Source organism: Dreissena polymorpha, unplaced genomic scaffold (genome assembly GCF_020536995.1).
Source record: "Dreissena polymorpha isolate Duluth1 unplaced genomic scaffold, UMN_Dpol_1.0 chrUn045, whole genome shotgun sequence".
In the NCBI taxonomy this organism is placed as follows: Eukaryota; Metazoa; Mollusca; class Bivalvia; order Myida; family Dreissenidae; genus Dreissena; species Dreissena polymorpha.
The window spans coordinates 204,895-229,715 of record NW_026273359.1 but is presented as its reverse complement, the minus strand read 5'-3'; the positions used below and the strand labels follow the sequence as shown (position 1 = coordinate 229,715).

At 35.9% G+C, this 24,821-nt stretch overlaps 1 protein-coding gene across 1 annotated transcript in view; it reads left to right on the top strand.

Annotated features, from left to right (window-relative positions):
* The first annotated feature begins 1,400 nt into the window (after positions 1–1,400).
* Positions 1,401–24,821, top strand: part of LOC127863835 (uncharacterized) — a 68,998-nt gene continuing 45,577 nt past the window's right edge. Inside the window, exons 1-8 of the mRNA XM_052403491.1 lie at positions 1,401–2,341; positions 5,565–5,804; positions 6,628–6,795; positions 10,118–10,357; positions 11,181–11,348; positions 22,426–22,665; positions 22,938–23,066; positions 24,680–24,758. Coding sequence (XP_052259451.1) covers positions 2,227–2,341; positions 5,565–5,804; positions 6,628–6,795; positions 10,118–10,357; positions 11,181–11,348; positions 22,426–22,665; positions 22,938–23,066; positions 24,680–24,758 — 1,379 coding nt within the window. The 5' untranslated portion in view covers positions 1,401–2,226. The remainder of the gene's footprint in view (positions 2,342–5,564; positions 5,805–6,627; positions 6,796–10,117; positions 10,358–11,180; positions 11,349–22,425; positions 22,666–22,937; positions 23,067–24,679; positions 24,759–24,821) is intronic.

Here is a 24,821-nt window from a genome sequence, read left to right as displayed (position 1 = left end):
TTGTTAGAAATGCGCCAGGAACAAATCACATGACGAAACGACGGGCGTTAATTGGTTAATAATTAATGTGCAGAGACAACCAAACACCTAAAAGTCTTATCCTATTTTTCAAAGTCTTAAACTGCGGTTCAAAGTCTTAAACTGGGGTTAAGACGCGCGGAATGCACATTAATTATTTAACAGTTAACTAAAGAGTTAAAAGACTTTGAACCCGAGTTCAAAGTGCCGTTTGCACATTAAATCCTTAAACCCGAGTTCAAGAGTTTGAACCGCAGTTCAAAGTGTGTCTAAAAATAGATACAAATCTCTTATCCACATAATTCAGAGACAACCAATCAGCGGAGCTTAAACCACAATTAGCTAAATATAGAAGGTAAATGCCGCGATTTCATTGGTCCTCTCTTAACTATAGAGTTAAGAGACTTTGAACTGCAGTTCAAACTCTTGAACTCGGGTTTAAGGATTTAATGTGCAAACGGCACTTTGAACCCGGGTTCAAAGTCTCTTAACTATATAGTTAACTGTTAAACCGTGGTTTAAGGAATTAAAGTGCATTTCGCTTGCCATAATATACAAACAAAATATCGCCTGTGTGAATCGATTATAGTACATTCGGATACTTTTTCTCGGTAACGGCTTTTATCGTCAAATTGCGTTAACAGAGAGTTAGTTCTGCGGCGTAGACAGAAGTGCTCCGAAGTTTGCAGTAATATGCAAATTAGGCTGAAGATTGGCTACTGTGTATTATTGCCGCTTTGCGTCAATAATCCAAAAATCCGCTTAAATTAAATTTAACTATATTTTGTCGAATTGTTCGATTTTGAACGGATTCCGGTAATCTATGGACTGGTGAATATATAAAGTTAGCGGATTATGTCATTACACTCAGGCTAGTATACCATCTAAAAAAGAAAACGTCTATCAACTTGTGTCGTAATAAGTAATATATTAATGTAATCGTTGCGTGTGCATACAAATCTTGAGAATTGAGTTATGTAAATTGTAAAATGAATATTGTTATTTAGAGTAATTAGATACATATTTATTTAGTCCGATGTCAAATTCAATTCCATGCATAATGTAAACGAGTTGTTCATTGATACATGTCATTTTGATAATATTATATATATTACATATGAATTACGGAGTGCAAATTATATTTTGAAAAATTACGAAGATGACGTCAAAATGGCTGCCGAGATCAAGATACCTCCTCAAAACTTGCTGCGTAAACCAGGATCCAATACCAATTTTGCTTTAGAATATTAAATTTGTACAAATAAGTTCAGTCTTGTATGATGTATTGGGTAATTTGTTAGACTTACAGTCATAGGTGAGTCAGTATTGAATGATGCAGGTAATGTGTCAGACTTACAGTCATATAAGAATCAGTATTGTATGATGTAATGTGTTGGCTTTCCCAACACATGTGCATGGGGTAGTGTAAATGGTGTATGCCTAGGGACGGGAAGAACAAGTTTGATTACCGTTGTGGTAGCATTTTTTGAGCTCCCCCGAATGACGCAAAGTAATGGTTCTACCCAGGAAGCGGACTCAAGAGTTTCAAATAAGCCTAAGGCTTTTGATTCAATCGAGCTTGAATAGATAGGTATAACTTTTTCCTATCCTTGCTTTGGTCCCTAGTTGGAGAGTAATCTAACGTTCTTTCCTAAATCATCGAAAACAATGTGAACAATGTAACACAAATACATTAAACAATGATATGTTAATGGCTTCCTATGACAAGTATAGCGATTGGACAACATAGTAGAAAATATGAGTCTCCATTTTGGAAAACTAGGCTAAATGCATGTGTGCAAAGTGTCGTTTTATATAAGACTCTGAAGTCAGCACAGGCTTATTACGGATGACACTTGCCAATGACTTAATATTTATTGAAAAGGAGACATCATTTTAATGAAAACATCCATGAAAGCAGAAAGTGGACTACACATGCTAATCTGGGATAAAACTACTCAGATGTATTTAATCCGGTTTTCCTAAATGTAGGCTCATATAATTGAAAAGTGTTCTTTATTTAAACAGGTTACAATGAGTTTGTCCTGTTTTGACAAAGCAACTTTTTTATCTGATTTTTAAAAATGATTTCTTGAACTTTAGCAGTGAATTGTTTTTTGTTGGAAACTTATTTTTGGTTTGCTGCTTATTGCAGATACGATTGAGATATTAAAGGCCCCTTATGCCACATACGATGTTGAGCCCAATATGAAGATTGTCATTGCCATAGATGTCACCACGGTCCCAGACTGGCAGAACCAGATTAGCTACAAATGGTTCTGGTACTTGCCAGTAACCACGGCGACCGGTGACCAGATTATAGGTCAGTGTAGTCAGGTCAACAACACGTTCATTTTGACCCCTAAAAAATTGTTACACAGTTTTTTTAACTGATCTTTTTGGTAGGAGGTACTTAATATCATTTGAAGAGTGTACAAAAATCGGACTACTGGAAAGTTGTGTTTATGCAAGTATTGACTCACATTCAATGATATGTGTGTCTATGCTTCGGTTTTGGGGGCAAATAATTAATTAACCCTATCCCACTCAGAAGGACAGTGAAACTGGCTGTTTGCAATCAGCATAAAGCTACAACTGCCTGAGAGTAACTTGAAGTCGGTTACGGCTTATGCTGTTTGCTGCTCATGAGTTTTACATGGTTGGAAACAAGGCCTTTAAAACTTGAATACAATAAATTTAAATTTCTAAGGGACTACACATGCGTCAAAATATGTAGCCAAGTGGTAAAGAATCACCAAACTCGAGATCCCAGAACTTTTCTAGACTGGTATTTTTGTCATCTACAATTTTGAATAACTTGCCACAGACTTCACCCTGTGGAAAGTGACGATCACATAAAAAAACATATCTATTGCTTAAAGGTAAAGGTCATGCTTAGAGGTTAAAGATTAAATAAACGATGATTATATAATACATGTATGGGCGTCATCATTTATTGGGAAATTATAATTTTATTTCCCACACGTTTTCACTGTTGGTTATGACATGATGTAGTGTTTTATCCAGGCCTAATCAACTGGCGCCCCGCCATGCCTAAGTTTTCGGAGCGCTACTCTACCCCTTGCAAAGCCCATTAGCGCGATGTGCCATTTTATCAAGATGAATATGTTTAAAGTCTTATCTGAGTTTGCAATAGTTTGTTATCTCGGTGTCCCGAAAACATTCATATTAATGCATGACTGCGTATGACGCAACGAAAAAGGGCCTATGACCAGGAAAGTGCTGTAAAAATCAATAATCACCCCGTAGCATTTAGTTGCGCGAGTGGTATAAGCTCCAAATATGATATGTTTGTTCTTTATAAAACGGCGTGGGTTTTGTGTCAACGAATTAATGATAGTCACTCACGTTTCTTAATGACAAACTTCGACGACCCAACTTTTGGCACAGACTATTTATCTGAAATAAATCAGCAATTATTATACAGTCCTCGCGTATGACTGTTTTGTTTTCGCTCACCTACATGGGGTACAAATATTTTTTACCTAAATTAACGACTTTACGTAGTGCTATTCAAACTACACTTATCCGACATCTTTTGTTAATATCATTCTATTCGTAAAACACAAGGCCGTAACGGTATAGATTGTAATTACTTAGAGATAAGCCGAGTTTCGAATACTGTATTTAGCAAGTCAAACCCTCGCAAAGTTTAAAGAACTCTTATTTACATGTATAGCAATTTTAGCTCATCCAGTTTTTGGAAAAAATGAGCTATTGTCATCACCTGAGCGTCGGCGTCTGCGTCGGCGACGGCGTCTACATATGCGTCTGCGTCGGCGTCAGGTTAAGTTTTGTGTTTAGGTTCATTTTTCTCATGAAGTATCCAAGCTACTGCATTCAAACTTAGTACTCTTACTAACTGTTATGAGAGGAATGGGCAGGCAAAGTAAAGTTGTCATTTAATCGGAATTATGACCCTTTTTTTACTAAATAACTTTGAATAGTTTTTTGTGTTGAGATCCTCTTTACTTCTAAAGTATCAAGGCTATTGCTTTCAAACTTTAACTTCTTTCATACTACAATGGGGGTACTGTACCTGAAAAGTTGAATTTAACCTTGATCTTTAAATGACTTTGACTCTCAAGGTCAAATTATTAAATTTTGCTAAACTTGCCATACCTTCTTTATTTATGAACAGATTTGATTCATACTTTGACAAAACAACACTTACCTGACATATTATAATAGACTCCACCCAAACCATCCCCCACGCTCCATGCTAGAATCCCTTACACCAAAAATGATTTAATCCCCATGTTTTTGTTATTTTGGAAAGATCATCTAATAAATGACTATACCCTCACACTATACCATCCTCTCAACCCCCCGACCACTTCGACCCACCTATAAAAATACTATTTCATTTTTAAACATGGTTTGAAAAAACACAACTATTTTCATTATTGTATTTTTGAAAGACCGTCTAACCATTTCACGCAAGAATCCCCCCACACAAATGATGATTTCTTCATTGTGTTTCTTATTTGTTGAAGATAATGTATTAAATGACCACACCCCCACACTATACATCCCTCTCCATCCCCACACCTCATTACTTTTTTATTGAAGTTTTGAGATAGGCCCTTAAAATTTAAAAACTAAAAAAATGAGCAGTCTGCACCCGCTAGGCGGTGCTCTTGTTTTATTATGCAATGACTACCTATTTCATGACTGGCAAACCGGCATATACATGTACCGCTGTTTGTTTAACTCTCATTGTCACGAGGAAGACGCGGATATCTAACGCTGATTGAAACATTCTTTGTTTAATGCTTCATTAATTTATGAATACAGACATGATTAATAGTTAAAAATGGCATTTAGTAAAGGCATTACGAAACATGTGTTATTTAGTGCATTCAGGGACGTATACCAACACGTGTACGTCCCTGGTTCATGTAACCTTTTCATTTGAAAACGACAAGAGCGTTCGATACGAATGTGACGTCATTGCGAAAATTCGACGTACGCTAAACATAAACATTCGGAAAGTTTACTTTCAAATAAGTTCTGCCATGATCAGATAAAGCTGTGATTAAAAGTTTTAAAAAGTTGAACACATCTTATGTGCGTTTTGTAAGAGAATCGCCGTGTGCAATGATTTTTTCAAGTCAATCGCCATGCCCCTCTTCCCTTCTAGATTAAACACTACATGTTGTGCTGATAGCACTGTAGGATTCTGAATTTCATTGTTACTTAAATGATATATCTCACTTGACAAAATAATTTTATAATTCCAAATTTCGTTCTTTGTAGCTTAACCAATAATATTACTCTTTAGAAAAGCATGTGATTCTGAATTTCCATCTATGTAAATCACCAATATTTCTACCCTTCAAAGAAGCAGCACTTCCGTCTATGATCAGTATTTCTAGCTGTCACTGACCATTAAGTGGAATAATTTCTGGTTATTTACATATAGTGGCTTAAAGATGATTTCTTCATGTATACATCTATGTTAATTGTTTTTGATAAATCGCTATGTTCATTGAATTTTACTCACTGATATAACTACCTTACAGAGAAGCAGCCACTCCCACCCACCTCCAGCTATGACAAGTACTTCAAGCTGTCAATGTCGGGCAAGGAACTGACCTTCACCATACCCGACGTGAAAACACCTGTAATGGCGGACAGTATAGCCGAGTATGATCTCTACCAGGACCTCACGGATGACAGGCTTTTCTCCATCAATATCAGCCACAAGTTTGACCATCGAGTGGTGAACTTCACTGTGAAAGGAAAGGAGCTGGAAAAAACAAGTAGGACTTCATTTTTTTCGAATATTGCAAGGTTGTGTTTCCTTCTTTTTATATCTGAATTCAAGCTTCTCATTATTGCATCATTTAACTTGTGTTAATTGACGCGACTGTGAATATTATCTTAATTGATATTCCACACTTTGCTGTTTTAATAAAAATGAGTGTTATTTCAAGGTACGCATACGAATATTTGACGTTGAAATAACATGTGTTGAACAATGATTACCTTTATTTAAATATTTTTACAAAGAAATTGAGTATGCATGTATAACTGTATACATCCATTTGTTATTTCATTCAGAACTTTATCGGATTTAAACAGGCTGGCTGCATTTATTTAGAATGGTCTATGCGAAGCGAGTGTTCGATGGCATAGACGGGGTCGTGTATATAAATTGACAATTTCCGCATAGACAAACACGTCACGTCTATGCGGCGACACGCCAATGCAATTTCACATTCATGTCAGTGCAGGTTTTCGTAGGGCGATACGTTAATGGCTAAATGTTTCACCATGCTTTTATGTATAAAACTCATAGCTAAATACTTTTCCTGAGATCCCTGTAAAATACGCGTTTTCACCGACTACATATTATGTGACCAATCGCAAGACGTTGTGATAATCAAATGTCGTCCATAACATACAAGTACTTCACAACAATACATACCTTAAATAATTCATACAATTATTTGGGTCACAACAGATTTTTGAAAAAGCTCGTCTGCCCAGACCGTCCAGAAATTGTTTAAAAAAATAATATACACAATGTCAACTTGTGTCACACCTATGTATTACTAATTTTTGGTTCGCTGCTTCTTGCAGATACGATTGAGATATTAAAGGCTCCTAATGCCACATACGATGTTGAGCCCAACATGAAGATTGTCATTGCCATAGATGTCATCACGGACCCAGACTGGCAGCACCAAATTAGCTTCAAATGGTTCTGGTACTTGCCAGTTACCACGGCGACCGGTGACCAGATTATAGGTCAGTGTAGTCAGGTCAACAACACGTTCATTTTGAACCCTAAACAATTGTTACAAAAGTTTTTTTAACTGATCCTTAATGGTAGGATGTACTTAATATCATTTGAAAAGTGTACACAAATCGGACTACTGGGAAGTTTTGTTTATGCAAGTATTGACTTACAATTAATGATATGTGTGTCTATGCTTAGTTTGGGGGCAAATAATTAATTAACCCTTTCCCACTCAGAAGGTCAATGAAAATGGCTGTTTGCAATTAGTATAAAGCTATAACTGCCTGAGAGTAACTTGAAGTCGGTTACGGCTTTATGCTGTTTGCTGCTCATGAGTTTTAAATGGTTGGAAACAAAACCTTTAAAACTTGAATCCAATAAATTAAACTTTCTAAGGGACTACACATGCGTCAACATATGCATCCAAGTGGTAAAGGATCATCAAACTCGGTATCCCAGAACTTTTCTAGACTGTTATTTCTGTCATCTACAATTTTGAATAGCTTGCAACAGACTTCACCCTGTGGTAAGTGCCGATCACATAAAAACATATATAATGCTTAAAGGTAAAGGTCATGCTTAGAGGTTAAAGGTGAAATAAAAGATGATTATACAAAACATGTATGGGCTTCATCATTTATTGGGAAATTATAATTTTATTTCCCACACATTTTCACTGTTGGTTACGACATGTTGTAGTGTTGTATCAAGGACTAATCAACTGGCGCCCCGCCATGCCTAAGTTTTCGGAGTGCCACTCAACCCCTTGCAAAGCCCATTAGCGCGATGTGCCATTTTATCTAGATCCCTATGTTTAAAGTCTTATCTGATTTTACAATCGTTTGTTATCTCGATGTCCCGAACACATGCATATTAATGCATGACTGCGTATGACGCAATGAAAGTGGGCCTACTATGGCCCGAAAAATGCTTCAAAAATCAATAATCACCCCGTAGCATTTAATTGCGCGAGTTGGTATACGCTCCAAATATGATATGTTAACTCTGCCTACGGCATTTTTGTGATGCATCTGTCATTTTGATTGGCTAAGCGGCATTTTTAATGGAAACCAATCAGAAAAAGCCGTTTGTTCTCAATAAAACGGCGTGGGTTTTGTGTCAACGAATTAATGATAGTCACTCACGTTTCTTAATGACAAACTTCGACTACCCAAACTTTTGGAACAAACTATTTATCTGAAATAAATCAGCAATAATTATACAGTCCTCGCGTATGACTGTTTTTATTCGCTCACCTACATGGGGTAAAAATAATATTTCCCTAAATTAACGACTTTACGCAGTGTTTATTAAAACTAAAATGATCCGAAATCTGTTTTAATATCAGAATATTCGTAAGACACAAGGCCGTAACGGAATAGATTGTAATTACTTAGAGATTAGCCGAGTTTCGAATACTGTAATTAATAAGTAAAACACTCGCAAATTTTAAAGAACTCTTATTTACATGTATAGCAATTTCAGCTCATCCATTTTTTTTGATAATAATGAGCTATTGTCATCACCTGAGCGTCGGCGTCTGCGTCGGCGTCTGCGTCGGCGACGGCGTCTACGTCTGCGTCAGCGTCGGCGTCAGGTTAAGTTTTGTGTTTAGGTACATTTTTCTCATGAAGTATCCAAGCTACTGCATTCAAACTTAGTACTCTTACTAAATGTTATGATGGGACTGGGCAGGCAAAGTAAAGTTGTCATTTCAACGGAATTATGACCCTTTTTTATACTAAGTAACTTTGAATATTGTTTTTGTTTAGAGCCTCTTTACTGCTAAAGTATCAAGGCTATTGCTTTCAAACTTTAACAACTTTCATATTACCATGGGGGTACTGTACCTGACAAGTTGAATTTTACCTTGACCTTTAAATGACCTTGACTCTCAAGGTCCAAAATATAAAATTTTGCTAAAATTTCCATAACTTCTTTATTTATGATCAGATTTGATTCATACTTTGACAAAACAACACTTACCTCACATACCACAATAGACTCCACCCAAACCATCCCCCACGCTCCATGCTAGAATCCCTTACACCAAAATGTTTTTTCCCCATGTTTTTTTTTAGTTTGGAAATATCACCTAATAAATGACTATACCCTCACACTATACCACCCTCTCAACCCCCCGACCACTTCGACCCACCTATAAAAATACTATTTCATTTTAAACATGGTTTAAAAAAGAAAAACTTTTTTCATTATTGTATTTTTGAAGGACCGTCTAACCATTTCAACCAAGAATCCCCCCACAAAAAAGATGATTTTTTTATTGTGTTTCTTATTTTTGGAAGATAATGTAATAAATGATCACACCCCCCACACTATACATCCCTCTCCATCCCCACACCTCATTCCTTTTTTATTGAAGTCTTGAGATAGGTCATACAAATTTAAAAACAAAAAAATGTGCAATCTGCACCCGCTAGGCGGTGCTCTTGTTTTATTATGTAATGACTACCTATTTCATGACTGGCAAACCTGCATATACATGTACCACCGTTTGTTTAACTCTCATTTTCACGAGGAACACGCGGATATCTTACGGTGATTGAAACTTTCTTTGTTCAATGCTTCATTAATTTATGAATACAGACATGATAAATAGTTAAAAATGACATTTAGTAAAGGCATTACGAAACATGTGTTATTCAGTTCATTCAGGGACGTATACCAACACGTGTACGTCCCTGGTTCATGTAACCTTATCATTTGAAAAGAGCGTTCGATATGAATGTGACGTCATTGCGAAAATTCGACTTACGTTAAACATAAACATCCGGAACGTTTACTTTCAAATAAGTTCTGCCATGATCAGTTAAAGCTGTAATTAAAAGTTAAAAAAATGTGAACACATCTTATGTGCCTTTTGTAAGAGAATCGCCGTGTGCAATGCCATTTTTTAAGTCATTCGCTATGCCCCTCTACCCTTCTAGATTAAACACTACATGTTGTGTTGCTAGCACTGTAGGATTCTGAATTTCATTGTTACTTAAATGATATATCTCATTTTAGAAAATAATTTCATAATTCCAAAGTTTGTTCTTAGTAGCTTAACCAATAATGTTACTCTTTAAAAAAGCATGTGATTCTGAATTTCCATCTATGTATATCACCAATATTTCTACCCTTCAGAGAAGCAGCACTTCCATCTATGATCAGTATTTTTAGCTGTCACTGACCATCAAGTGGAATAATTTCTGGTTGTTTACATATAGTGTCTTTAAGATGATTACTTCATGTATACATCTATGTTAATTGTTTTTGATAAATCGCTATGTTCATTGAATTTTACTCACTGATATAACTACCTTACAGAGAAGCAGCCACTCCCACCCACCTCCAGCTATGACAAGTACTTCAAGCTGTCAATGTCGGGCAAGGAGCTGACCTTCACCATACCCGACGTGAAAACACCTGTAATGGCGGACAGTATAGCCGAGTATGATCTCTACCAGGACCTCACGGATGACAGGCTTTTCTCCATCAATATCAGCCACAAGTTTGACCATCGAGTGGTGAACTTCACTGTGAAAGGAAAGGAGCTGGAAAAAACAAGTAGGACTTCATTTTTTTCGAATATTGCAAGGTTGTGTTTCCTTCTTTTTATATCTGAATTCAAGCTTCTCATTTTTGCATCATTTAACTTGTGTAAATTGACGCGACTGTGAATATTATCTTAATTGATATTCCACACTTTGCTGTTTTAATAAAAATGAGTGTTATTTCAAGGTACGCATACGAATATTTGACGTTGAAATAACATGTGTTGAACAATGATTACCTTTATTTAAATATTTTTACAAAGAAATTGAGTATGCATGTATAACTGTATACATCCATTTGTTATTTCATTCAGAACTTTATCGGATTTAAACAGGCTGGCTGCATTTATTTAGAATGGTCTATGCGAAGCGAGTGTTCGATGGCATAGACGGGGTCGTGTATATAAATTGACAATTTCCGCATAGACAAACACGTCACGTCTATGCGGCGACACGCCAATGCAATTTCACATTCATGTCAGTGCAGGTTTCCGTAGGGCGATACGTTAATGGCTAAATGTTTCACCATGCTTTTATGTATAAAACTCATAGCTAAATACTTTTCCTGAGATCCCTGTAAAATACGCGTTTTCACCGACTACATATTATGTGACCAATCGCAAGACGTTGTGATAATCAAATGTCGTCCATAACATACAAGTACTTCACAACAATACATACCTTAAATAATTCATACAATTATTTGGGCCACAACAGATTTTTGAAAAAGCTCGTCTGCCCAGACAGTCCAGAAATTGTTTAATAAAATAATATACACAATGTCAACTTGTGTCACACCTTTGTATTACTAATTTTTGGTTCGCTGCTTCTTGCAGATACGATTGAGATATTAAAGGCTCCTAATGCCACATACGATGTTGAGCCCAACATGAAGATTGTCATTGCCATAGATGTCATCACGGACCCAGACTGGCAGCACCAAATTAGCTTCAAATGGTTCTGGTACTTGCCAGTTACCACGGCGACCGGTGACCAGATTATAGGTCAGTGTAGTCAGGTCAACAACACGTTCATTTTGAACCCTAAACAATTGTTACAAAAGTTTTTTTAACTGATCCTTAATGGTAGGATGAACTTAATATCATTTGAAAAGTGTACACAAATCGGACTACTGGGAAGTTTTGTTTATGCAAGTATTGACTTACAATTAATGATATGTGTGTCTATGCTTAGGTTTTGGGGGCAAATAATTAATTAACCCTCTCCCACTCAGAAGGTCAATGAAAATGGCTGTTTGCAATTAGTATAAAGCTATAACTGCCTGAGAGTAACTTGAAGTCGGTTACGGCTTTATGCTGTTTGCTGCTCATGAGTTTTAAATGGTTGGAAACAAAACCTTTAAAACTTGAATCCAATAAATTAAACTTATAAAGGGACTACACATGCGTCAAAATATGCATCCAAGTGGTAAAGGATCATCAAACTCGGTATCCCAGAACTTTTCTAGACTGTTATTTCTGTCATCTACAATTTTGAATAGCTTTCAACAGACTTCACCCTGTGGAAAGTGCCGATCACATAAAAACATATATAATGCTTAAAGGTAAAGGTCATGCTTAGAGGTTAAAGGTGAAATAAAAGATGATTATACAAAACATGTATGGGCTTCATCATTTATTGGGAAATTATAATTTTATTTCCCACACATTTTCACTGTTGGTTATGACATGTTGTAGTGTTGTATCAAGGCCTAATCAACTGGCGCCCCGCCATGCCTAAGTTTTCGGAGTGCCACTCTACCCCTTGCAAATCCCATTAGCGCGATGTGCCATTTTATCTAGATCCCTATGTTTAAAGTCTTATCTGATTTTACAATCGTTTGTTATCTCGATGTCCCGAAAACATGCATATTAATGCATGACTGCGTATGATGCAATGAAAGAGGGCCTATGACCCGAAAAGTGCTGTAAAAATCAATATTCACACCGTAGCATTTAGTTGCGCGAGTTGGTGTGAGCTCCAAATGTGATATGTTAACCCTGCCTACAGCATTGTTGTGATGCATCTGTCATTCTGATTGGCTAAGCGGCCTTATCAATAGAAACCAATCTGAAAAAGCAGTTTGTTCTTAATAAAACGGCGTGGGTTTTGTGTCAACGAATTAATGATAGTCACTCACGTTTCTTAACGACAAACTTCGACGACCCAAATTTTTGGCACAGACTATTTATCTGATTTATCTGCGACTTTACGTAGTGTGATTCAAACTAAAATGATCCGACATCTTTTTGTTTACATCAGAATATTCGTAAGACGCAAGGTCGTAACGGTATAGATTGTAATTACTTAGAGTTTAGCCGAGTTTCGAATACTGTATTAAACAAGTCAAACCCATGCAAATTTTAAAGAACTCTTATTTACATGTTTAGCAATTTTAGCTCATCTATTTTTTGGAAAAAAATGAGCTAATGTCATCACATGAACGTCGGCGTCTGCGTCGGCGAAGGCGTCTACGTCTGCGTCTGCTCGGCGTCATGTTAAGTTTTGTGTTTAGGTGCATTTTTCTCATGAAGTATCCATGCTACTGCATTCAAACTTAGTACTCTTACTAACTGTTATGAGGGGACTGGGCAGGCAAAGTAAAGTTGTCATTTCAACGGAATTATGACCCTTTTTTTACAAAGTAACTTTAAATATATTTTTTTTAGATCCTCTTTACTTCTAAAGTATCAAGGCTATCGCTTTCAAACTTTAACTTCTTTCATACTTCCATGGGGGTACTGTACCTGAAAAGTTGAATTTTACCTTGACCTTTAAATGACCTTGACTCTCATGGTAAATTTATTAAATTTTGCTAAAATTGCCATACCATCTTTATTTATGATCAGATTTGATTCATACTTTGACAAAACAACAATAACCGGACATACCACAATAGACTCCACCCAAACCATCCCCCATGCTCCATGCAAGAATCCCTTACACCAAAAATGATTTTTTCCCCATGTTTTTCTTATTTTTGAAAGATCATCTAATAAATGACTATAACCTCACACTATACCACCCTCTCAACCCCCCGACCACTTCGACCCACCAACATAAATACTGTTTCTTTTTTAAACTATTTTCATTATTGTATTTTTGAAAGACATTTTAACCATTTCACCCAAGAATCCCCCCACATAAAAGATGATTTTTTTAGTGTGTTTCTTATTTGTGGAAGATAATGTAATAAATAACCACACCCCACACTATACATCCCTCTCCATTCCTACACCTCATTCATTTTTAATTGAAGTTTTGAGATAGGTCCTTACAATTTAAAAACAAAAAAATGAGTAGTCTGCACCCGCTAGGCGGTGCTCTTGTTTTATTTTGTAATGACTACCTATTTCATGACTGGCAAACCGGCATATACATGTACCGCCGTTTGTTTAACTCTCATTGTCACGAGGGACACGCGGATATCTAACGCTGATTGAAACTTTCTTTGTTCAATGCTTCATTACTTTATGAATACTGACATGATTACTGTTAAACATGGCATTTAGTAAAGGCATTACGAAACATGTGTTATTTTGTTCATTCAGGAACGTATACCAACACATGTACGTCCCTGGTTCATGCAACCTTTTCATTTGAAAACGACAAGAGCGTTCGATATGAATGTGATGTCATTGCAAAAACTCGACGTACGCTTAACATTAACATCCGGACAGTTTAATTTCAAATAAGTTCTGCCATGATCAGTTAAAGCTGTGATTAAAAGTTTTAAAAAGTTGAACAAATCTTATGTGTCTTTTGTAAGAGAATCGACGTGTGCAATGCCTTTTTTTAGCCATTCGCCATGCCCCTCTGCCCTTCTAGATTAAACACTTCATGATGTGTTACTAGCACTGTAGGATTCTGAATTTCATTGTTACTTATATATATTGATTTATATATATTGATATATCTCACTTGAGAAAATAATTTCATAATTCCAAATTTCGTTCTTCGTAGCTTAACCAATAATGTTACTGTTTAGAAAAGAATGTGATTCTGAATTTCCATCTATTTAAATCACCAATATTTCTACCCTTCAGATGAGCAGCACTTCCATCTTTGATCAGTATTTATAGCTGTCACTGACCATCGAGTGGAATAATTTCTGGTTGTTTACATATAGTGGCTTAAAGATGATTTCTTCATGTATACATCTATAAATTGTTTTTGATAAATCGCTATGTTCATTGAATTATACTTACTGATATAACTACCTTACAGAGAAGCAGCCACTCCCACCCACCTCCAGCTATGACAAGAACTGCAAGCTGTCACTGTCGGGCAAGGAGCTGACCTTCACCATACCCGACGTGAAAACACCTGTAATGGCGGACAATACTGCCGAGTATGATCTCTATCAGGACCTCACGGATGACAGGCTCTTCTCCATCAATATCAGCCACAAGTTTGACCATCGAGTGGTGAACTTCACTGTGAAAGGAACAGAGCTGAACATAAAAAGTAGGACTTCATTTTTTTCGAATATTGCAGGGTTGTGTAGCCTCCTCCTTATATCTGAATTCCAGCTTTTCACTTTTGCATCATTAAACTTGTGTACATTGACGCGACTATGAATATAATCGTAATTGATATTCCACACTTTGCTGTGTTAATAAAAATGAGTGTTATTTCGAGTCCCGCATACCAATACGTTGAAATAACATGTGTTGAACAATGATAACCTTTATTTAAATATTTTCACAAAGAAATTGAGTATGCACGTATAATTGTATAAATCCATGATTATTTTTTTCATAACTTTATCGGATTTAAACAAGCTGGCTGGAATGCATTAATTAAGAATGGTCAATGCGGAGCGAGTGTTCGATGGTATTGACGGGGTCGTCTATATAAATTGACAATTGCCGCATAGACAAACACGTCACGTCTATGCGGTGGCACGCCAATGCGGTTTCATATCCATGTCAGTGCAGGTTTCCGTAGGGCGATACGTTAATGGCTACATGTTTCACCATGCTTTAATGTATAACACTCCTAGCTAAATACTTTTCCTGAGATCCCTGTCAAATAAGCGTATTCATCGACTACATATTATGTGAACAATCGCAAGACGTTGTGATAATCAAATGTCGTCCATAACATTCAAGTACTTCACGACAATGCATACCTTAAATGATTTATACAATTATTTGGGTCACAACAGATTTTTGAAAAAGCTCGTCTGTCCAGACCGTCCAGAAATCGTTTAAAGTCTCTATAACGCTCAAAATCAACGACAATTTCGTAAATTATTTCGTAAAATAAAGTTAACACCTTAACAATCAGTGTTCCTTATAGCAATAGCCAAAATTTCAACGCTAGATGTGGTATGATTACATAGATTTTTGTAGATGCAAAATGCTCGTTTTTATTTATTTGTGGCCACAATTAATTTCCGCGAATATATCTATTCATACGACACAGGAACACCAATTCAGTGTTCATGTGTCTTATGAATAAATATGCAAAACAATAATAAAAACGAGCATTTTGTATCTACAAACATCTATTTTACCAGACCACATCTGACGTTGAAATTTCGGCAATTGCCATAAGGAACACTGATTTTAAATTGGTTAAGTTAATTTTACGAACAAGTGTACGAAATTTTCGTTGATTTTGAATAGTAATGTTACTTTAATAAAATAATATATACACAATTTCCACTTGTGTCACACCTATGTATAACTCAATTGTTTCGCTTGAATTGGTTTTAAGTCAATGTGGTTGTCATTTTCGGGTTGTTGTATTTCATGTGCAATTGTAAAAACAAAAGAGCTTCTATTTATTATTGCTCGATTTCATCGAAATTCTCAGGCTTATTGAAACACTCTCGCGCCCGTTTCTTGATTCTTTAACGATAATAAACGTGGTATTGAATTGGTACATTTAGTGCTGAAAGTTGAGTATAATTTACTTATACTTAAGATTATAGACTATTTGATGAAATTATTCAAGAAGGTTTGAACGACGATCAGTTATACTTCAAAATACTTTACTTATATACATCGATTTAACGTTTGAAATGCTTGGAACTAACATAAGGTTACCGCTGTTGACCTCATCATCGCTTGCTGTGGCCCTTGCAATAATATTTGTAAAGCAACTTTATACCTTTGCATTTGTTCGTACATGTACTTCCACCAAGTGAAAATCGTCAATTAATGCTCAATACGGATATGAATTGCGGTTTAATTATGTATTGTATGAATTATTGAGCACCTGTTTAAAAAAAATAGTGAATGTTAATCAGAATTTTTATGTTGAGTTTCAGAAATCCTATGTATTAAAAAAAATGTGTTACCCATTTTTTTTCTTTAAAATGTTTTCTGTGCATTACAATTCGTTACTTATTTCTTTTGAAATGGTCTGAAGACAATCTGTTCCGAGGCTCTTGGCTACTTAGGTTAATAACGTAATATTAATTTATGATTTGTACTGCCTTTTAAAAAACGACCGCTTATCTAGCAATTCAATAGTAGTATCCATGTATTAGTGCAGTTTTGACAACAACCATTAGTGTAACCCGTTCAAGGTCATATATTGAAAATCCGCTGCAGATTAAATATTACTTTATTTTGTCGAAGTGTTCGATTTGAGAACGGATTCCGGAAATCTATGGTGAATATATAAAGTTACCGAATTATGTCATTACACTCAGGCTAGTTCACCATCTAAAACATAAAACGTCTTCTACCTTGTGTCGTAATAAGTAATATATCAATATAAACTCGTTGCGTTTGCATTAAAATCTGTATAATTGAGTAATGTTAATTAGTAAAATGAATATTGTTCTTTACAGTTATTTGATATATATTTGGTTAGTCCAATGTCAAATTAAATTCCATGCACAATGTGAACGAGAAATTCATTGAAACATGACGTTTTGATAATATTATACAGATTATATATGAATTACGGAGTGCAAATTATATTTAAAAAAATGAGGAAGATGGCGTCCAAAATGGCTGCTGAAATCAAGATACCCTATCAAAACTTGTTGCGTAAACCATGGTCCAATCCAAATTTGGCTCTAGAATAATAAATGTGTACAAATAGTTTCAGTCTTGTATGATGTAGTGGGTAATTTGTTAGACTAACAGTCATAAGTGAGACAGTATTGAATGATGTTGTAGGTAATGTGTCAGACTTACAGTCATAGGTGAGTCAGTATTGAATGATTTAGTGAGTAATGTGTCAGACTTACAGTCATAGGTAAGTCAGTTTGTATGATGTTGTGAGTAATGTTTCAGACTTACGGTCATAGGTCAGTCAGTATTGAATGATGTGGTGGGTAATGTGTCAGACTTACAGTCATAGGTGAGTCAGTATTGAATGATGTAGTTGGTAATGTGTTGGACTTACAGTCAAAGAAGTGTCAGTCTTGTATGATGTTATGTGTCGGCTCTCCCAACAGTGTAAATAGTGTATGCCTAGGGACCCGGAGATCAATTTGATTACCGCTGTGGTAGAGTTCTTTGAGCTCCCCCGAATGACGCAAAGTAATGGTTCTACCCAGGAAGCGGGCTCAAGATTTTGAAATGAGCCTTACGCTTTGGATTCAATCGAGCTTGAATAGATAGGTATAACTAGGTCCTATCCTGGCTTTGATCCCTAGCTGGAGAGCATTTTAACGATCTTTCCAAAATCATAATACCAGAATACCGGTATTGTTTCTGAAAGGTATGCTCTTCGATACAATGAATATATGTTTGGTTCAGGAAAACAATGTGAACAATGTAACACAAATACATTGAACAATTATATGTAAAGCGCTTCCTATGACAAGTATAGCGATTGGCTACTGAGAATTTTAAAAGTGGACAACATATTAGAAAATATGAGTCTCACTTTTGGAAAACTAGGCTAAATGCATGTTTGCAAAGTGTCGTTTCAGATTAGCCTATGCAGTCAGCAAAGGCTAATTACGGATGACACTTGCCAATGACTTAATGTTTATTGAAAAAGAGACATTTTAATGAAAACTTTCATGAAAGCAGAAAGTATTGTCCCTGATAAGCATTTACGGACTCCACATACTAATCTGGGATAAACTTACTCAGATGTATTTAATCCGGTTTTCCTAAATGTAGGTTCATATAATTGAACAGTGTAGTTAATTTAATCAGGTTATAATGAGTTTGTCCTGATTTTGACAAAGCAACTTTATTCATCAGATTTAAAAAAAATCGAACTTTCGCAGTGAATTGTTTTTTGTTGAAAAATAAATTTTGATTTGCTGCTTCTTGCAGACAATATTGAGATAGTAAAGGCGCCCAATGCCACATACGACGTTGAACCCAATATGAAGATCGTCATTGCCATCGATGCCATCACGGACCCAGACTGGCAAAACCAGATAAGCTACACATGGTTCTGGTACTTGCCAGTTACCACGTCGACTGGTGACCAAATTATAGGTCAGTGTAGTCAGGTCAACAACACGTTCATTTTGACCCCTAAACAATTGCTACAATCGGTTGTTTAACTGATCTTTTAGGGTAGATGGTATATAAAACCATTTGAAAAGTGTACATAAATCGGACTTCTGGAAAGTAGGGTTTATGCAAGTTTTTACTCACATTAGATGAATTGTGTGTCCATGCTTAGGATTTGGGGAGGGGAGGGGGGGCAAATAATTAATTAACCCTCTCCCACTCAGAAGGACAGTGAAAATTGGCAGTGTGCAAACAGCATAAAACTTTCCTGAGAGTAACTTGAAGTCGGTTTCGGATTTTCTGCTGTTTGCTGCTCATCAGTTATAAATGGTTGGAAACGAAACCTTTAAAACTTGAATCCAGTAAATTTAACTTTCTAAGGGACTACACATGCGTCAAAAAGTGGTAAAGGATCATCAAACGCGGAAATCCAGAGCTTGTCTACACTGTTATTTCTGTCATCTACAATTATGAATAACTTGCCACATACTTCACCCTGTTGAGAGTGCCTATCACATAAACACATGTATATTGCTCAAAGGAAAAGGTCAAAGGTTAAATAAAAGATGATAATACAAAACATGTATGGGCTTCATCATTTATTGGGAAATTATAATTTGATTTCCCACACATTTTCACTGTTTGTTATGACATGTTGTAGTGTTTTATCCAGGCCTTATCAGCTGGCGCCCCGCCATGCCTAATTTTTCGGAGCGCCACTCTACACCTTTCAAAGCCCATTAGCGCGATGTGTCCTTTTATGTGATCTAGATTTTATCTAGATCCATATGTTTCAAGTCATATCTGATTTTACAATCGTTTGTTATCTCGGTGTCCCCAACACCTGCATATTATTGCATGACTGCGTATGACGCAATAGAAGAGAGCCTATGACCCGAATAGTGCTGTTAAAATCAATAATCATCCCGTAACATTTAATTGCGCGATTTGGTATAAGCTCGAAATACGATATGTTAACTCTGCCTACGGCATTTTTGTGATGCATACGTCATTTTGATTGGCTAAGCGGCAGTATAATTGGAAACCAATCAGTAAAAGGAGTTTGTTCTTAAGAAAACGGCGTGGGTTTTGTTTGGACGAATTAATGATAGTCACTCACGTTTCTAAATGACAAACTTTGACGACCCAAACTTTTGGCACATACTATATATCTGAAATAAATCAGCAATAATTGTAATTCAGTCCTTGCGTATGACTGTGTTTTTTTCGCTCACCTACATAGGGTACAAATTATATTTACCTAAATTAACGACTTTACATATTGTTATTCAAACTTAAATGAGCCGACATCTTTTGTTATTATCAGAATATTCGTAAGACACAAGGCCGTAACGGTATAGATTGTTATTACTAAGAGATTGACCGAGTTTCGAAAACTGTCTTTAACAAGTCAAACGCTCGCCAATTTTAAAGAACTTTTTATTTGCAGGTATAGCAATTTAAGCTCAACTATTGTTTGGAAAGAAATGAGCTATTGTCATCACCTGAGCGTCGGCGCCTGCGTCGGCTCGACGTCTACGTCTGAGTCTGCGTCGGCGTCCGGTTAAGTATTGTGTTTAGGTGCATTTTTCTCATGAAGTATCCAAGCTACTGCTTTCAAACTTAGTATTCTTACTTACTGTCATGAGTGGACTGGGCAGGCAAAGTAAGATGAATCTGGCTGGCATTATGACAGATTATGTGCCCTTTTATACATAGAATATTGAAAACAAACGTTTTGTGGTTAGGTCCACTCTATTCCTAAAGTATCAAAAAATGTTGCTTTCATATTTGCAACACTTAATAAATATTATAAGGGGATTGTGCATAAAAAGTTATGTAACTCTTACTGGCATTTCGACAGAATTGTGGCCCCTTTTTTACTTTTAAAGTTGCAAATTTCGTTGAGTTTTGTGTTCTGGTCCACTTTACACCTAAAGTATCATAGCTATTGCTTTCAAACTTGGAACACTCGCTAACTATCATTAGAGGACTGTACAGGATAAGTTGCATAACTCTGGTTGTCATTTAAACGGAATTTTTACCCTTTTTTAACTTAGTTACTTTGAATAAATTGTTATTATGTTTAGATCCTTTTTACTTCTAAAGTATCAAGGCTATTGCTTTCAAACTTTAACTTCTTTCATTCTACAATGAGTGTACTGTACCTGGCAAGTTGAATTTTACCTTGACCTTTGAATGACCTTGACTCTCAATGTCAAAATATTAATTTTTGCTAAAATTGCCGTAACTTGTTTATTTATGATCAGATTTGTTTCATATTCTGACAAAACAACACTTACCTGACATACCACAATACACTCTACCCAAACCATCCCCCACGCTCCACCAAAGAATTCTTCACCCCAAAAATGAAAAGTTTATTCCATGTTTTTCTAATTTTGGAAAGATCATCTAATAAATGACTATACCCTCACACTATTCCACGCTATCAATCCCCCGACCACTTCGACCCCCAATAAAATACTTTTTTTTAAACATTAAAAAAAAACACAAATATTTATTTGCATAATTGTATTTTTGAAAGTCCGTCTAACGTTTTAACCCAAGAATCCCCCCTCCCCCTTAAAAGGTGATTTTTTTTAAATTGTGTTTCTTATCTTTGGAAGAAGAATTGTAATAAATGACCACACCCCCACACTATACATCCCTCTCCACCCCCACACCTCTTCCCTTGTTTATTGAAGTATCGAGATAGGTCCTTAAAATTAAAAACAAAAAAACGAGCAGTCTGCAGTCGCTAGGCGGTGCTCTTGTTGTGTTATTTAATGACTAACGTTTCCCTGAGAGGCAAACCTGCATATACATGTACCGCCGTTCGTTTGACCCTCATTGTCACGAGGAACACGCGGATATCTAACGCTGATTGAAACTTTCTGTGTTCAATCCTGTATTAAGTTATGAATACAGACTAAATTAAAAGTTATAAAATGGCATTTATTAATGTGCTACTTAGTTTATTCAGGGACGTATACAAACACGTGTACGTCCCTGGTTCATTTATCCTTTTCATTTGAAAACGACAAAAGCGGTCGATATGAATGCGACGTCATTGCACATATTCGATGAACGCTAAACATTAACATCCGGAAAGTTTATTTTCAAAGATCTGCCATGATTAGTTTAAGCTGTTAAGTTTTAAAAGTTGAAAACATCTTATGTGCCTGTTGTAAGAGAATCGCCGTGTGCAATGCCTTTTTATAAGTCAATGTCCATGCCCCTCTGTCATTTTAGATTAAACGCTACATGTTGTGTTGCTAGCAATTTAGGATTCTGAATTTCATTGTTACATAAATGATATACTTCACTTGAAAAAATAATTCGATAATTTCCAATTTCGTTCTTCGCCGCTAAACCAATATTGCTACTCTTTAGAAAAGCATGCTATTCTGAATGTCCATCTATGTAAGTCATCAATATTTCTTCCCTTTAGAGAAGCAGCACTTTCATCTATGATCAGTATTGATAGCTGTCACTGACCACCAAGGGGCATTAATTTTGGTTGTTTAAATATAGTGGCTCAAAGATGATTTCTTCATGTATACATCTATGTTAATTCTATTTGATAAATCGCTATGTTCATTGAATGTTACTCACTGATATAACTATCTTACAGAGAAGCAGCCACTCCCACCCAACTCCAGGTATTACAAGTACTTCAAGCTTTCACAGTCGGACAAGGAGCTGACCTTCACCATACCCGACGTGAAAACACCGGTAATGGCCGACGATACGGTCGAGTATGATATCTACCAAAACCTCACTGATGACAGGCTGTTCTCCATCAATATCAGCCACACGTTTGACCATCGAGTAATGAACTTCACAGTGAAAGGAAAGGAGTTGGAAAAACCAAGTAGGACTTCATTTTTTTCCAATATTGCAAGGTTGTGTTTTCTTTTATCTGAATTATAGCTGTTCATGTCACATTTTTCACAAAGAGTACCCAATAACCTTTTTTTAATAATTTCATGTTTTGTTCATGTTAAGCAAAACAAGTCACCGTTTATCTAGGGATGAAAACAATAGTAATAGTTAAAACTTTCAGACTGTTCAGAAAAACTGGTAATCTTGAAAAAAAGATACATTATATTTTGTTTCACTTATTTCCCTGTAATTCCATTTCAGAGTCTGTGCCAGTGGACAATGCGGCAGGATTCGATCTGCGGTTTATTGCTCTGATTGTGGGTATCCCGGTAGTGTTGATCGTTTTGGGATTAATCAACCTGTACCGGAAAAGAGGTGGTACCCGCCGATGTAAGTATACTATGGGTTAATCCTTTACCACATACAATCGAACTTTGACACATTTGTAGTTCCTATGAATATCAATTTAAGTTACAGACCTTCTTACAAGATACGAGCTTTAAAGGCTTAAAGCGGGTATATACGATTTTTGTGTGTGCTGAATTGTAAAATATTGATACAAATATGTTATAATAACACATAATATGCAAGAAAAATTATACATTTAAGACGAATTTCATAAAATACAGCAAATACAAATTAGCGTCCCGAGCCGATTGTGACGAAGATAATTCGTAATTATTTTCCTACAATAACCGATGCATTCGTCTTTTTAGTAAGTGTTCGTGTGTCGTATGAATCGATATCGCTGCAGGAATTTCAAATGAACCGTTAAACTAAATTTAGATTCACATCGTACATGCATGATATACATGCTGGCGAATTCGGCTGTACAGCCTTTTTCGATATCAGAATTAAATATCTGGCTTATTTAGCATTTTTCGACACATGTTCTTCTTAACTTTTATTTTAGTTTATATTGAAAGATATGTATAACAAGTTTTTACACATTTTATATTAATAAATAAATATTTGACAAGATCGTATATACCCGCTTTAATTTTCAACCACAAGATACCGATGAGCAGCAAACAGCATACAATCTCAACAGCCTGTGCGATTTATGCTGGTTGCATCTAGCCATTTTCACTTTGCTTCTGAGGTGTACATGTAAACTTAAGCGTATATCCTCCTGTTGTTCCTTGTTATAATATTGGAGGGTCAGTAATTTCCCAAAGAATACTTTCCTTAATGCAAGTTAATTGTCGTTCCGACATTTCTTTTGAAGTTTTCTATCAGTCTTGTTTGATCAAAGTTCGCCAATTTTGATTGATTTATGTTGTTTTTTTCCTCCTAGTAGCCAAGAAAACTATCAAGCATTGAATTATTGGTAGGTGATCGCCAGAAAAACAAGTTGTAAATTGTTTCTAAACATTGATTAAAAATACAAATTAAAACATGGCTCGGTTTATTTTAGTTGTTTATGTTTGCTAAAATATATGTTTTAATGAATGTGTTTGTTAACATATCAACAAATATTGACATAAATATTGTGCAACCTTTCATAGCTGGATGATATAAAATTTAAAAATGTACATTGCCCTTTGGTCAACGGAAGTGCAATTATTCAGTTAATTCCTGTATAGGGACATACTTTAAGGATAACAGCGGCGCTGCTTAAAAGCGTCAAAATGGGAGTAAACCAGTTTTTGTGACATAAATTTATAATTTGCTAATCAACGGACTGTCTGAGTCTTAACAATAGCAGTTGTAATCAAGGATTTAAACCATGGTCTTTTCATTTCGATTAAATCTTTGTACAAAAATATGTTAAATATTAAAAGAATTTCACACGTTTTGCATGGAGGAGCATCAGAGTTGAAGCAAACATGTCCAAGGCACAACATTTTCCTATTTCATTGGATATGTTTCTCAAAGCTGTAGACATGAGCTGTATGTGGCAGTATTTGGAAAAATATAGGAATAGGAAAAAGCAGCGTACCAAACAATTCAAAATGGATTCCTATACGCATTCACAAAGCTGTTAGTTCCTCTTATTTCAGTGGGCAAGAAGGAGAGGAAGGCAGGAAACAACCCTGAACAGGAACTGCAAGAAAATGATTTCCAGGATGCGGGGAGAGTGTAAGTACAATAAAGTGTAACTTTCTTTATCAGATTTGGGGGTACATGTTCTATATGACCGAG